The 17,034-nt window shown below is 48.9% G+C and overlaps 1 protein-coding gene across 1 annotated transcript in view; it reads left to right on the forward strand.

The window, feature by feature from the left end:
• The first annotated feature begins 7,511 nt into the window (after window positions 1-7,511).
• LOC137357501 (G-protein coupled receptor 39-like) overlaps window positions 7,512-17,034 on the forward strand; it is a 36,278-nt gene continuing 26,755 nt past the window's right edge. The window contains exon 1 of the mRNA XM_068023851.1: window positions 7,512-7,625. Within this exon, the coding sequence (XP_067879952.1) occupies window positions 7,512-7,625 (114 nt within the window). The remainder of the gene's footprint in view (window positions 7,626-17,034) is intronic.

Raw genomic sequence — 17,034 nt, forward strand, 5'->3', positions numbered from 1 at the left:
GGTATTAAAGAAGACTTGGTAGGAGGCACGAGATAATCTGCAGAGATTCAAGACCATCCTTCGTGCCCCACATCGAGAACCCATCCTCTTCTGGCTTGTCATCACCAGCGGCTGACACACTGTGGAGTCGATGTCCCGGCCGCATCAGCTGGTCCCACCTCCGTCACGATCCCACCCCCAGGTTCGATGGTGGAGGAGACCTCGTTAGGTTCTTCTGTGAAACTGGAGCCTTTGGGTGCCAACAGTTCAGGACCCCACTTCCATCTCCATCCTTGGGCCAGTGAGTGGTCCAAAGGAGATGGTAGTTCCCGACTCCGGAAATCCAGGTGGAGCCGAGGCAGAGAGAGGAGGCTATCACCTGTCTCGCCAGCCCCACAGGCCCAGCAGATGGGGAACTCTGCAAATTGGCCTCTGGGTTGGGTAAATCCTGGGCGGCAGCATCAGGCTGCTGGGAGGGCTGACCCTCACATGTCTCATCCCCATCCAGGACCCCTGACCCATTGGCCAAAGGAATGATTTCTCCCGCGGGGTCCACAGGCTCCCCCACCATGGGCAGGCCGCCCCTCCTCATTCAGAGTTGCCACATTTACAGGGACATCTCTCCCACCACCCCCCTCCATTCCGAGGGGTAGAGGGTTCCTGTCCAGGGCTCGAAGCCCTGATAGTGCTGGTGGTGGGCGGAGCCCACGGACCCGCACTGGGAGATGGACCCTTCAACTCCTGACCCTCTTCAGAGGAAGGGTGCCTTCTCCTGTCATTCTGGGAGGGGTGTGAAAGCTCACAGACTTCCATCTCAGTAGAAGCCTCTACTTCTCCTTCCATGCTCTCCTGCCCAGATTTTGTGGGCCAGAGCTCAGCCACTGGGCAGGTGGGTTCCCCTGCATCAGCTGTATGGCTGAGCACAGGCTCAGGACTTTTTTCCGTCTCCAGGGGGAAAGGCTGCAAGGATGTTCCTCCTGAATAGACGGTTGAAGCACCTTACTGGAACTGGCACAAAGTCCAGTCCTCCAGCGACTGGCCACCCACCTCAATCAGGAGACTCAGGACCGTGACAGAGACCCAGTGTTTCCACTTGCCCCAGAAAAAATTGACAAGCTTCTTCTGGATCTTGGTGGCAAATGCAGGGGGCGGGGCCAAAGTGATCAACCGGTACCACAGCATCAAGGCCACCAGTTGGTTTATGACCAGCGCTCAGCCCCTGTCGGAAAGCACTCAGAACAGTCCTGTCCAACGCCCCAGCCGAGTGGTGACTTTCACCTCCAACTCCTGCCAGTTTGCCGGCAAAGCTTCCGGAGCAGGGCTGAGGTCTATTGCCAGATAAAGGAGGTGCGTGGTGCTCCATGAAACTCCTCCGGCAGGGAGTCCACCCGCCACTGACCCATCAGGAGAGTGGAACATTTCTCCCAATTAATCCTTGTGGAGGACGTGGCTGAAAAGGTCTGCTGGCACTCGCGCATCCTCCGCAAGTCAACGGGATCTGTGACCGTGAGGAGCACATCATCGGTGCAAGCCAAGAGGATGACCCGCATGCTCACCCCACAAAGAGACAAAGCCGTCAACCTCCTGCGAAGCAGGAACAGGAATTGCTCCATGCAGATGGTTTATAATTGGCTGGACAGAGGACATCCCTGATATACTCCTCCCCCAAAGCGAAGGGGCGCCGTCAACATATGAACATATGAATTAGGAGCAGAAGTAGGCCACTCGGCCCTTTGAGCCTGCTCCGCCATTCAATAAGTTCATGGCTGAACTGATTACTCCACATTTCCACCTACCCCCATAACCTTTCAGCCCCCTTGCTTATCAAGAATCTATCTGCCTCTGCCTTAAAAATATTCAAAGACTCTGCTTCCACCACCTTTTGAGGAAGAGAGTTCCAAAGACTCACGACCCTCTGAGAGAAAAAAATTCTCCTCATTTTTGTCTCAAATGGGTGACCCCTTATGTTGAAACAATGACCCCTAGTTCTAGATTCTCCCACAAGGGAAAACATCCTTTCCACATCCACCCTGTCAAGACCCCTCAGGATCTTATATGTTTCAATCAAGTCGCCTCTTACTCTTCTAAATTCCAGCGGATACAAGCCGAGTCTGTCCAATCTTTCCTCATAAGACAGCCCCATTCCAGGTATTAGTCTAGTAAACCTTCTCTGTACTGCCTGCAATGCATTTACATCCTTCCTTAAATAAGGAGACCAGTACTGTACACAGTACTCCAGATGGGACTGCACCAATCCCCTGTATAGTCACAACCTCCCTACTTTTGTATTCAATTCTCCTCGCAATAAACTTAACATTCTATTAGCTTTCCTAGTTACATGCTGTACCTGCATACTAACCTTTTGCAATTCATTCACTAGGACACCAAGATCCCTCTGCATCTCAGAGCTCTGCAATCTCTCACCATTGAGATAATATGCTTCTTTTTTATTCTTTCTGTCAAGGACCAGTTAACTTTAACTGGATACTTTGTGGCAGAGTACAAAATTTGGACCCAAGCACAAAATGCGGTCTGAGTCTGAATGTGCGCAGAGTCCTGAAAAGATATGCATGATCTACCTATCTCATTGGCAACAGGTGAGGTCCCAGAGCACTGGAGAATAGCCAATGTTGTTCCTTTGTTTAAGAAGGGTAGCAAGGATAATCCAGGAAATTATAGGCCGGTGAGCCTTACGTCAGTGGTAGGGATATTATTGGAGAGGATTCTTCGGGACAGGATTTACTCCCATTTGGAAACAAATGGACTTATTAGCGAGAGGCAGCATGGTTTTGTGAAGGGGAGGTCATGTCTCACTAACTTGATCGGGTTTTTTGAGGAAGTGACGAAGATGATTGATGAAGGAAGGGCAGTGGATGTTGTCTATATGGACTTCAGTAAAGCCTTTGACAAGGTCCCTCGTGGCAGACTGGTACAAAAGATGAAGTCACACGGGATCAGGGGTGAGCTGGCAAGATGGATACAGAACTGGCTCGGTCATAGAAGACAGAGGTTAGCAGTGGAAGGGTTCTTTTCTGAATGGAGGGCTGTAACTAGTGGTGTTCCGCAGGGATCAGTGCTGGGACCTTTGCTGTTTGTATTATATATAAATGATTTGGTGGAAAATGTAGCTGGTCTGATTAGTAAGTTTGCGGACGACACAAAAGTTGGTGGAGTTGCGGATAGTGATGAGGATTGTCAGAGGATACAACAGGATATAGATCGGTTGGAGACTTGGGTGGAGAAATGGCAAATGGAGTTTAATCTGGACAAATGTGAGGTAATGCATTTTGGAAGGTCTAATGCAGGTAGGAGGTATACAGTAAATGGCAGAACCCTTGGGAGTATTGACAGGCAGAGAGATTAGAAGTCGAATTTTTTTTTTAAACATTACAGCGCAGTACAGGCCCTTCGGCCCTCGATGTTGCGCCGACCTGTGAAACCATCTGACCTACACTATTCCATTTTCATCCATATGTCTATCCAATGACCACTTAAATGCCCTTAAAGGTGGCGAGTCTACTACTGTTGCAGGCAGGGCGTTCCACGTCCCTACTACTCTCTGAGTAAAGAAACTACCTCTAACATCTGTCCTATATCTATCACCCCTCAACTTAAAGCTATGTCCCCTCGTGTTTGCCATCACCATCCGAGGAAAAAGACTCTCATTATCCACCCTATCTAACCCTCTGATTATCTTATATGTCTCTATTAAGTCACCTCTTCTCCTCCTTCTCTCCAACGAAAACAACCTCAAGTCCCTCAGCCTTTCCTCGTAAGACCTTCCCTCCATACCAGGCAACATCCTAGTAAATCTCCTCTGCACCCTTTCCAAAGCTTCCACATCCTTCCTATAATGCGGTGACCAGAACTGCACGCAATACTCCAGGTGTGGCTGCACCAGAGTTTTGTACAGCTGCAGCATGACCTCGTGGCTCCGAAACTCGATCCCCCTACTAATAAAAGCTAACACACCATATGCCTTCTTAACAGCCCTATTAACCTGGGTAGCAACTTTCAGGGATTTATGTAGTTGGACACCAAGATCTCTCTGTTCATCTACACTACCAAGAATCTTCCCATTAGCCCAGTACTCTGCATTCCTGTTACTCCTTCCAAAGTGAATCACCTCACACTTTTCCGCATTAAACTCCATTTGCCATCTCTCAGCCCAGCTCTGCAGCCTATCTATGTCCCTCTGTACCCTACAACATCCTTCGGCACTATCCACAACTCCACCGACCTTCGTGTCATCCGCAAATTTACTAACCCACCCTTCTACACCCTCTTCCAGGTCATTTATGAAAATGAAATATAAAAAGATCTGGGCGTACAGGTCCACCGATCACTGAAAGTGGCTATGCATGTGGATAAGCTAGTCAAGAAGGCATACGGCATGCTTGACTTCATCAGTCGGGGCATAGAGTATAAAAATAGGCAAGTCATGCTGCAGCTTTACAGAACCTTAGTTAGTCACACTTGGAATATTGTGTACAATTCTGGTCACCACACTACTAGAAGGATGTGGAGGCTTTGGAGAGGGTACAGAACAGGTTTACCAGGATGTTGCCTGGTCTGGAGGGTATTAGCTATGAGGGGAGGCTGGATAAACTCGGATTGTTTTCACTGGAACGACGGAGGTGGAGGGGCGACGTGATAGAGGTTTACAAAGTTATGAGTGGCATGGACAGAGTGGATAGTCAGAAGCTTTTTCCCAGGGTGGAAGAGTCAGTTATTGGGGGACATAGGTTTAAGGTGCGAGGGGCAAAGTTTAGAGGGGATGTTCGAGGCAAGTTTTTTACACAGAGGGTGGTGAGTGCCTGGAACTTGCTGCTGGGGGAGGTGATGGAAGCAGGTCCGATAGTGACGTTTAAGAGACATCTTGACAAATACATGAATAGGATGGGAATAGAGGGATACAGACCCCGGCAGTGCAGAAGGTTTTAGTTTAGACAGGCATCAAGATCGGCACAGGCTTGGAGGGCCGAATGGCCTGTTCCTGTGCTGTACTGTTCTTTGTTCTTTGTACCTTGTCGAATGTCTTCTCCTGATTGAGGGAGAGAAAGGTGACAGACAGACCAGTCCTCTGGGAAAGATGGATCAGCTCCTGCAATAGGTAGATGTTGTCCTGGATGGACCTGCCCAGGACTGTGTAGGACTGGCTGGGGTGGATCATGTCGGCCAGCATGGAACCCAGATGGGTAGACATAGCCCGGACAAGGATCTTATAATCCATTCTGAGGAGGGAGACCGGACGCCAGTTTTTAAGCAGGCGGAGATCACCCTTCTTCGGCAACAGGACATGACTGCCTGCCCCACAAGAGGGGCATCTCCCCAGTTGCCAGGCTTTCCCCCAGGACCCGCACGTAATTGCCCGCCCCCCCGGACGTCTCAGAACACCCTGAGGAACTCCACAGTCAGCCCGTCCAGACCCGGGCATTTTCCCCTTGACAGCTGGTGGTGGGCACTGGTCAGCCCTGCCAACGTGAGCGGAGCCTTCAAACCTTCGCCGCCCTCCAGTCAATCCTTCGGCATGCTCCCCCCCCAAAACTCTGCACGCATCCTCGCTGACGGGTCCGCAGAGAACAATGTGCCAAAGTAGGTATGGACCAAATGGCCCATTCCCTCCGGTCTGTGACAGAGGATCCGTCGTCAGCCAGCAGCTCAAAGAGCTGCTTAGGGATCTCCCACCATTTTTCCAGCGCGTAGAAAAAAGGTGAGGCACGGTCCAAATACTTCCACCTCGGGACACTAAGAGCTGCAGGTCCCTCAGCATGTTTTCTTTGTATGCCTGCCACAGGGCCAAGTCCATGATGGCATGACCGAGATGGGTCTCCAAGTCAAGCATCTTCCTCTCTCGGTATCCGATATCGGCTTCCCGCCTCTTGGTTGACCTCCTCGCATACGCCTGACAGAAGACACAGATGTGAGTCTTGCCCTCATCCCACCATCCCACCATCCCACCATAGCCTCAAAGAGGGGAAGCCCCCCTGCTTCCTTCTCCAGTCAGCCTAGAATCGATGGAACGAGTCCCGGAATCACTCGTCCTCCAGCAGCCAGTTGCTGAAGTGTCAGTTTGCGGACCCCACCCGTGTGCGGAGCGGAGTGAACTCCGCCCACACCAGGCGATGGTCCGAGGATGACACCAGCCACAAGGAGGCCACTGAGATGTGGGAGCTGTACGCCTGCAAAATGTAGAGGTGGTCGATTCGGGACCCTCCTCCTCCAGACCTCCATGTGAAGGCGCTGGATTCGGGACAGAGATTCTGCCAGATGTCCACCAAGTTGAGGGAGCTGATCAGTTCCCTCAACTTCTCCACCAACGTTTAGCTGCGCTGGGGACCAGAGTGATCCCTCACCTTGAGGGTACAGTTCAAAGCCCCTCCTGAAGATGATGCACTCACCGTTATCAATGGAGCTCAAGAGTGCGGACATTTCGTTAAAGAAGTGCGCTTGCTACATACCAGGCCTGGGCACGTACATGTCCACAATGTGGAGTGGCATGCTACCCAGGCAAACAACGAGGTGGAGCAAATGGCCCAGCACATGCTCCTTGACCCCCAAGATCTCTGGCTTAAATATTGGGGCCAACAAGATAGACACCTCACTAGAAATAGGGGTGATGTGACTCATGTAGACCCCACCCTGCTACTCCAGGTATCAGGTGGCTTCGTCTCCCGGAACGGCGTGGGTTTCCTGCAGAATGCTCACCGCATACCTCCCTTCCCTGAGGACTGAGAGATTGTGACATCTGCAGAGAAACCACCTGCTTCTGTTAATGCTGAGGTTGGCTCTGGTTATGTTCATGTCGAAAGTACTTTGATCCCAACACCACTGTGAGCAGGGAGCAGAAGTGCACCTCACCTTCCACTCTCCCAGCAACCCATTGACGAATGCTATAAACCGGTACCTCTTAACCAGTTTCACGCTCGTGCCCTTCCCTCCCTTCTTGAGGGTGGCAGGGATAGACTGGGTGATCAGCACCAAATTGGACCACTGGCCGAGGGCCAGCTGAACTTTATTGTGGCACCCCAGAGTTCCGTGGTGGGGATGAGAGGAGACTCGGTGGGAGGCACGAAAGAGTCCACTGCCTCACTGGTGATGATTCAATGTCATCCTCCATGCCCCACACCGAATCCCCATCCTCATCCGGGTTGTCATCGCTAGTGTCTGACATACCCACCACACACAGTGGGGTGGATGCCCCGGGTGTGCCAACTGGTCCCACCTCCATCACGATGCACCCCCAGGATCGATGGTGGCTGAGTCATCTCTGGGTTCATCTATTTAGCTGGAGCTAATAGGCGACAATGCTTCAGGATCCCCCTCCACCTCCGCTGGCCAAAGAGATTCAAGGGGTTCAGGGTAAACATGCTCCCACAAAGAAAAAGGAGGAGGCAGTCAAATCTAGAGCCTCATGGATGTCAAAGAACCTGCAGGGTAAGATAAAGCAGATAAGGAAAGCTTATGTCCGACACCAAGAACTCAGTACTACAGAAAGCCGAGAGGAGTATAAAAAGTGAAGTGAAATCAAAATGAAAATTACGAAAGCAAAGAGTGGGCATGAAAGAATAATAGCAAGCAAAAGCAAGGTGAACCTGAAGATGTTTTATCAATATAATAAGAGGAAGAGAATAACTAAGGAAAGGGTAAAAGACCAAAGAGGTAACCTATGTGTAGGGGTGGAAGGTGTTGGTATGGTTCTTATAGAATAGTTTGCATCTGTCTTCACAAATGAGGGGGACAATGCAGATATTGTAGTTAAGGAGGAAGAGTGTGATAAACATCGGGAGAGAGGAAGTATTAGTGGGATTAGCATCCTTGAAAGTTGATAAATCACCAGGGCCGGATGAAATGTACTCTAGGCTGTTAAATGAAGCAAGAGAGGAAATAACAGAAGGTCTGACCATCATTTTCCAGTCCTCACTGTGTATAAGTGTGGTGCTGGAGGATTGGGACGTCTGTTTAAAAAGGGAGCGAAGGATAGGCTGAATAATTACAGGCCTGTCAGTCTAACCTCAGTAGTGGGAAAATTATTGGATTCTATTCTGAGAGACAGGATAAACTGTCACTGAGAAAGGCACAGGTTAATCAAGGAAAGTCAGTATGGATTTGTTAAGGGAAGATCTTGTTTGATCAACTCGATCGAGTTTTTTTGGCAAAGTAACAAGGAAGATAGATGAGGGTAGTACAGTTGATGTGGTCTACATGGATTTTTAGTAAGGCTTTTGACATAGTCCCACATGGCAGACTGATTAAAAAAATAAAATCCCATGGGCTCCAGTGTAATGCAGCAAGGTGGATACAAAATTGGTTCAGTGGCAGAAAACAAAGGGTAATTGTTGATGGTTGTTTTTGCGACTGGAGGGCTGTTTCCAGTGGCGTTCCGCAGGTACTGGGTCCCTGCTTTTTCTGGTATATATTAACGATTTGGATGTCAATGTAGGGGGCATGATTACAAAGTTTGCTGATGACACAAATATTGCCCGTGTAGTAGATAGCGAGGAGGATAGCTGTAGGCTGCAGGAAGATATTGATGGTCTAGTCAGATGGGCAGAAAAGTGGCAAATGGAATTCAACTTGGAGAAGTGTGAGGTCATGCATTTGGGGAGGTCAAACAAGACAAAGGAATGCACAATTAATGGGAAAATACTGGGAAGTGTAGAGGAAGTGAGGGAGCTTGGAGTGAATGTCCACAGATCCCTGAAGGTAGCAGGACAGGTCGATAAGGTGGTTAAGAAGGCATATGGAATCCTTTCCTTTATTAGCCGAGGTATAGTATATAAGAGCAGGGAGGTTATGCTGGAACTGTGTAACTCATTGGTTAGGCCACAACTTGAGTACTGTGTGCAGTTCTGGTCACCTCATTACAGAAAGGATGTAACTGCACTCGAGAGGGTACAGAGGAAATTTACGAGCATGTTGCCAGGACTGGAAAAATGCAGGAAAGTTTGGATAGGCTGGGGTTGTTCTCCTTGGAACAGAGAAGACTGAGCAGAGAGCTGATTGAAATGTACAAAATTTTGAGGACCCTGGATAAAGTGGAGCTGAAGGGTCTCTGAGCAGAGAGGTCAATGATGAGGGGCATACATTTAAAGTGATGTGTAGAAAAAAATAGAGGGGAGATGAAGAAAAACCTTTTCACCCAGAGGGTGGTGGGGGTCTGGAATTCACTGCCTGAATGGGTAGTTGAGGCAGAAACCCTCAACTCATTCAAAAGGAGTCTGGATACACACCTCAAGTGCTGTCATCTGCAGGGCTACAGCCTAAATTCTGGAAGGTGGGATCAGAATAGATGGATAATTTTTCAGCTGGCACAGACACGATGGGCCGAGTGGCCTCTTTCTGTGCCTTAAACTTTCTATGATTCTATAATTTTAAGTCAGTGGCTCAGTAACAGGAAACAAAGGGTTATGGTCAACATATGTTTTGTGCAAATGGAAAGCTGTTTCCAGTGGCGTTCACAGGGCTCAGTGTTGGGACCCTTGCTGTTTGTGGTATATATTAATGATTTGGACTGAAATGTGGGAGGAATGATCGGGAAATTTGCTGATGATACAAAAATTGCCGTGTGGTTGATATTGAAGAGGATAGCTGTAGGCTCCAGAATGATATCAACAGTTTGGTTGAGTGGGTGGGAAAGTGACAAATGGAATTCAATCTGGAGAAGTGTGAGGTAATGCATTTTGGGAGGGCAGATAAAGCGAGGGAATACACAATAAACGGGAGGATATTGAGTGGGGTAGAGGAAGTCAGAGACCATGGAGTGCATGTCCATAGGTCCCTGAAGGTGGCAGGACAGGTAGGTAAAGTGGCAAAGTAGGCACATGGAGTGCTTTCCTTTACTGGCCGAGGTATAGAATACAAAAGCAGGGATGTAATGCTGGAACTGTATAAAACATGGTCAGGCCACAGCTGGAGTATTGTGTACAGTTCTGGTCACCACATGACAGAAAGGACAAAATTGCTCTGGAGAGAGTACAGAGGAGATTTACAAGAATGTTGCCAGGGCTCAAAAGTTGCAGCTATGAGGAAAGATTGGATAGGCTAGAGTTGTTTTCCATAGAACAGAGGAGGCTGAGGGGTAACTTAATAGAGGTGTATAAAATTATGAGGGGCCGAGATAGAGTAGACAGGATGGACCTGTTGCCCCTCGTGGAGAGGTCCATTACCGTGAGGCACAGATTTAAGGATTTAAGGTAGAAGGATTAGAGGGTATATGAGAAAATCTTTTTCACCCAGAGGGTATCTGGAATTCACTGCCAGGAACGGTGGTGGAGGCAGAAACTCTCATCTCATTTAAAAGGTACCTGGACCTGCACCTGAAGTGTTGCAACCTGCAAGGCTATGGACCAGGTGCTGGAAGGTGGGATTAGATTGGGCGGCTAGTTTTTCAGCTGGTGCAGACATGATGGGCTGAATGGCCTCCTTCTGTGCCGTAACTTTTCTATGGTTCTTAGTCAGGATGGTGTGTGACTTGGAGGGGAACTTGCAGGTGGTGGTGTTCCCATGCGTCTCCTGCCCTTGCCCTTCTAGGTGGTAGAGGTCTTGGGTTTGGAAGATACTGTCGAAGGTGCCTTGGTGAGTTGCAGCAGTGCATCTTGTTTAAGGTAGTGGATTGGGTGCTCATCAAGCGTAATGCATGGTGTCAAATTTCCAGAATGTTTCTGGAACTGCACTCATCCAGGCAAGTAGAACCTATTCCATCCCTTGACTATTGAGTATAGAACAGGGGTCACAATTTCAAAATTAGGTAAACCATTTAGGACTGAGATGAAGAGAATTTTTTTCACTCAGAGGGTTGTGAATCGTTGGAATTCTCAATCCCAGTGCTGTGGATGTTCATTTTTAGAACATTACAGCGCAGTACAGGCCCTTCGGCCCTCGATGTTGCGCCGACCTGTGAAACCATCTGACCTACACTATTCCATTTTCATCCATATGTCTATCCAATGACCACTTAAATGCCCTTAAAGTTGGCGAGTCTACTACTGTTGCACAGGCAGGGCGTTCCAAGCCCCTACTACTCTCTGAGTAAAGAAACTACCTCTAACATCTGTCCGATATCTATCACCCCTCAACTTAAAGCTATGTCCCCTCGTGTTTGCCATCACCATCCGAGGAAAAAGACTCTCACTATCCACCCTATCTAACCCTCTGATTATCTTATATGTCTCTATTAAGTCACCTCTCCTCCTCCTTCTCTCTAACGAAAATAACCTCAAGTCCCTCAGCCTTTCCTCGTAAGACCTTCCCTCCATACCAGGCAACATCCTAGTAAATCTCCTCTGCACCCTTTCCAAAGCTTCCACATCCTTCCTATAATGCGGTGACCAGAACTGCACGCAATACTCCAGGTGCGGCCGCACCAGAGTTTTGTACAGCTGCAGCATGACCTCATGGCTCCGAAACTCGATCCCCCTACTAATAAAAGCTAACACACCATATGCCTTCTTAACAGCCCTATTAACCTGGGTAGCAACTTTCAGGGATTTATGCACCTGGACACCAAGATCTCACTGTTCATCTACACTACCAAGGATCTTTCCATTAGCCCAGTACTCTGCATCCCTGTTACTCCTTCCAAAGTGAATCACCTCACACTTTTCCGCATTAAACTCCATTTGCCATCTCTCAGCCCAGCTCTGCAGCCTATCTATGTCCCTCTGTACCCGACAACATCCTTCGGCACTATCCACAGCTCCACCGACCTTCATGTCATCTGCAAATTTACTAACTCACCCTTCTACACCCTCTTCCAGGTCATTTATAAAAATGACAAACAGCAGTGGCCCCAAAACAGGACCTTGTGGTACACCACTAGTAACTAAACTCCAGGATGAACATTTGCCATCAACCACCACCTTTCAGCTAGCCAATTTCTGATCCAAAGCTCCAAATCACCTTCAACCCCATACTTCAGTATTTTCTGCAATAGCCTACCGTGGGGAACCTTATCAAACGCCTTACTGAAATCCATATACACCACATCCACTGCTTTACCCTCATCCACCTGTTTGGTCACCTTCTCGAAAAACTCAATGAGGTTTGTGAGGCACGACCTACCCTTCACAAAACCATGCTGACTATCGCTAATGAACTTATTCTTTTCAAGATGATTATAAATCCTGTCTCTTATAACCTTTTCCAACATTTTACCCACAACCGAAGTAAGGCTCACAGGTCTATAATTACCAGGGCTGTCTCTACTCCCCTTCTTGAACAAGGGGACAACGTTTGCTATCCTCCAGTCTTCCAGCACTATTCCTGTCGACAATGATGACATAAAGATCAAGGACAAAGGCTCTGCAATTTCCTCCCTGGCTTCCCAGAGAATCCTAGGATAAATCCCATTTGGCCCAGGGGACTTATCTATTTTCACACTTTCCAAAATTGCTAACACCTCCTCCTTGTGAACCTCAATCCCATCTAGCCTAGTAGTCTGAATCTCAGTATTCTCCTCGACAACATTTTCTTTCTCTACTGTAAATACTGACGAAAAATATTCATTTAACGCTTCCCCTATCTCCTCTGATTCCACACACAACTTCCCACTACTATCCTTGATTGGCCCTAATCTAACTCTAGTCATTCTTTTATTCCTGATATACCTATAGAAAGCCTTAGGGTTTTCCCTGATCCTATCCGCCAATGACTTCTCATGTCCTCTCCTTGCTCTTCTTAGCTCTCCCTTTAGATCCTTCCTGGCTAGCTTGTAACTCTCAAGCGCCCGAACTGAGCCTTCACGTCTCATCCTAACATAAGCCTTCTTCTTCCTCTTGACAAACGCTTCAACTTCTTTAGTAAACCACCGCTCCCTCGCTCGACAACTTCCTCCCTGCTTGACAGGTACATACTTATCAAGGACACGCAGTAGCTGCTCCTTGAATAAGCTCCACATTTCTATTGTGCCCATCCCCTGCAGTTTCCTTCCCCATCCTACACATCCTAAATCTTGCCTAATTGCATCATAATTTCCTTTCTCCCAGCTATAATTCTTGCCCTGCGGTATATACCTGTCCCTGCCCATCGCTAAGGTAAACCTAACCGAATTGTGATCACTATCACCAAAGTGCTCACCTACATCTAAATCTAACACCTGGCCGGGTTCATTACCCAGTACCAAATCCAATGTGGCATCGCCCCTGGTTGGCCTGTCTACATACTGTGTCAGAAAACCCTCCTGCACACACTGGACAAAAACTGACCCATCTAAAGTACTCGAACTATAGTATTTCCAGTCAATATTTGGAAAGTTAAAGTCCCCCTAACAACTACTCTGTTACTCCCGCCCCTGTCGAGAATCATCTTCGCTATCCTTTCCTCTACATCTCTGGAACTATTCGGAGGTCTATAGAAGACTCCCAACAGGGTGACCTCCCATCTCCTGTTTCTACCTCGGCCCATACTACCTCAGTAGACGAGTCCTCAAACGTCCTTTCTTCCACTGTAATACTCTCCTTGATTAACAATGCCACACCCACCCCTCTTCTACCATCTTCTCTGTTCTTTCTGAAACATCTAAATCCCGGAACCTGCAACATCCATTCCTGTCCCTGCTCTACCCATGTCTCCGAACAGGCCACTACATCGAGATCCCAGGTACCAACCCATGCTGCAAGCTCACCCACCTTATTCCGAATGCTCCTGGCATTGAAGTAGACACACTTTAAACCAAGTTCTTGCTTGCCAGTGCCCTCTTGCGTCCTTGTAACCTTATCCCTGACCTCACTACTCTCAACATCCTGTACACTGGAACTACAATTTAGGTTCCCATTCCCCTGCTAAATTAGTTTAAACCCCCCCGAAGAGCACTAGCAAATATCCTCCCCAGGATATTGGTACCCCTCTGGTTCAGGTGAAGACCATCCTGTTTGTAGAGGTCCCACCTACCCCAGAAAGAGCCCCAATTATCCAGGAAACCAAAACCCTCCCTCCTACACCATCCCTGCAGCCACGTGTTCAACTCCTCTCTCTCCCTATTCCTCGCTTCGCTATCACGTGGCACGGGCAACAACCCAGAGATAACAACTCTGTTTGTTCTCGCTTAAGCTTCCACCCTAGCTCCCTGAATTTCTGCCTTAAATCCCCATCTCTCTTCCTACCTATATCGTTGGTGCCTATGTGGACCACGACTTGGGGCTGCTCCCCCTCCCCCTTAAGGATCCCAAAAACACGATCCGAGACATCATGAACCCTAGCACCTGGGAGGCAACACACCAACCGTGAGTCCCTCTCGTTCCCACAGAACCTCCTATCTGTTCCCCTAACTATGGAGTCCCCAATGACTAATGCTCTGCTCCTCTTCCCCCTTCCCTTCTGAAAAACAGGGACAGACTCTGTGCCAGATATCTGAACCCCATTGCTTACCCCTGGTAAGTCGTCCCCCGCAACAATATCCAAAACGGTATACCTGTTGTTGAGGGAAACGGCCACAGGGGACCCCTGCACTGCCTGCTGGTTCCCTCTCCTTCCCCTGACGGTAACCCATCTACCTACTTCTTTTACCTGAGGTGTGACTACCTCCCCATAACTCCTATCAATAACCTCCTCCGCCTCCCGAATGATCCGAAGTTCATCCAGCTCCAGCTCCAGTTCCCTAACGCGGTTCTCGAGGAGCTGGAGTTGGGTGCACTTCCCGCAGATGCAGTCAGCAGGGACACTCTTGGCGACCCTTACCTCCCACATTCTGCAGGAGGAACATTCAACTGCCTTAACCTCCATTCCCACTATTCTAAATTCTAAATTTGTTGAATATATTCAAGGTTTTGGCGTACTAAAGAAATTAGGGAATATGGGATAGTGTGGAAAGGTGCAGTTGGGGCATGTGGACCAGCCATGAATTTATTGAATGGCAGAGCAGGCGTGAAGGGCTGAATGGCTTCGTCTGGCTCCTATTTCTTATCTTTTTATGTTCTTAGAGAAGGGGAAAGAGAAAGAGATGACAGAAAGAGAGAGAGACAGAGAGAGAGAGCGAAGGTGTGTAGCAGAGAGACTGAGAGAATGAGAAGAGAGAGAGAGACCAGGAGAGACAGAGGTCTGAATTTTATGCCACCCCAGCGGGTCGGATGGTGGCGTGGGTGTGGCGTAAAATTGAGCGGGAGGCTCCGGGAAGCCTCCCTGGTCCACCTCTGCCTCCAGCCAAGTTTACGGATTCGGGTGGTCGGTGGGAAACCGCCCGCCCGTCCGAGGCCAATGAAAGCCCTTAAGTAGCCACTTAATGGCCACTTAAGGCCCTCGCCTGCTCCACGGGTCTTTTACCTGTGGAAAGCGGGCATGCTGGGAACGTGAAGGGGGGGCATGGTAATCAGGCACAGGTTGGCCGATTGAGGGCCGCCTCCCCTCCCAAAACACCCCCGGGACCCAAGACGCCGCCTCTCCTCAAACAACTACTCCAGCCTCACCAAGGAAGGACCGCTCCCCCTGGTGAGGCAACACCTACTTACCATCCCTCCTGGATCTATGACATCAGCTGGGCTGCAGTCCCAACAGTGGCCACTACTCCTGGTGGCTCTGCTGGGAATAAGAGCTACCGGCCCACTGATTGGCCGGCAGCTCACTGAGGCGGGACCTCCTCCCTCAAGTGGGCGGAAGTTCCGCCTTGGGACAATTAAAGCCCGGGAACCCATAAAATGCAGGACGGATCCCCAGGCTAGGCGGAAGCGGGTTTGCCATCGACTTTCACATCGGTGGTGAATTCCCGTCTGCCTAAGGTAAAATTCAGGCCCAGAGAAAAAGGAAGAAAGAGACACAAAGATGCAGAGAGAGACAAGCCTGCAGAGAGGCAGGAAGATGAAGAGACGGAGAAGGACAGATAGAGACAGAGAGGAAGTTACAGAGTGAGAGATGAGGAAAAGACATTGAGAGGAAGAGAGATAGTGAGAATGGGGAGAGGGACAGAGAAGTGTCAGTAGAGGAAGGCAGAGAGTGGGAGGAGGGGTGGCAGATACAATGAGATAGGCAGAGAGAGTGAGAGGTAGAGAGATACAGAGATGGAGTGACTGGGGCAGAGGGAGGAAGGGGCAGAGACACAGAGAGAGGAACAAAGAGCGTGACAGGATGAGAGACAGGTAGACAGTGTAAGGTAAAGAACGGATCAGTTCGAGAGATATTCAGAGACGGATATAGAAAAAGAGACAGATAGAGAAGTAGAAATAGACATAGAGGAAGAAAGTGTGGAGTTAGAGAGTCAGAGTGGGTGAGGGTGTGAAAGAGGGAGGCAGTGAGTGAGATAGTCAGAGAAAGTGAGAGGGTGAGAGAAAAATAGAGAGATGGGAAAGAGAGGTATACTGAGAATGGAGAGAGCAAGGAAAAAGGGGAGAGAGGGAAAGGGAGAGAGAATTAGGGATGTGGACAGTGTGAGAGCAATAGGCAGAGCAAGAGAGAGAGGGATGAAAAAAAGAGAAGTACTTAGTGGGATATAGATAATGAGGGAGACAGAGAAAGAAGCAGAGAGATAGAGGGACAGGGACAGCTTAGCTCATCTGCTGCTGAAACCCTCATCCATGCCTTTGTTCCCTCGGGACATGATAATTCCAACGCACTCCTGGCTGGCCTCCCACATTCTACTCTCTGTAACTTTGTGGTCACCCTAAATTCTGCTGCCCTATTCTAACTTTCACCAAATTCTGTTCGCGCAACATCCCTATGCTCACTGACCTACATTGTCTCTTGGCCCAGCAACACCTCAATTTTAATATTCTTATTCATGTAATCCAATCCCCTCGTGGCCTCGCCCCTCTGATTATCCCCATCTCCACTTGTGCTGTGGAAGTCTAGAGTCATAAAACGGGGCAAGCTGCACTGCCAGCTACTTCCAGTGTGTCTTGCAGGATACCCATTCTGGTTGAGGCTTTAGGGTGGGCGTAACGTGAATGTGCCTGTAACATGAGGAGCCGTCTTAATATGGGGTCAATCAGCCAATCCAGCAGCTTGGACAAAGGTTTTTGAAACTTGATCTGTACATATCCACTGAACACCTCTCAGATGAATGTGCGTTCAGCAGCACACGGAACATCCGTCTAGCATTATTGAAAAGGACCAGGTATCCAAATTACA

Source organism: Heterodontus francisci, chromosome 48 (assembly GCF_036365525.1).
Source record: "Heterodontus francisci isolate sHetFra1 chromosome 48, sHetFra1.hap1, whole genome shotgun sequence".
In the NCBI taxonomy this organism is placed as follows: Eukaryota; Metazoa; Chordata; class Chondrichthyes; order Heterodontiformes; family Heterodontidae; genus Heterodontus; species Heterodontus francisci.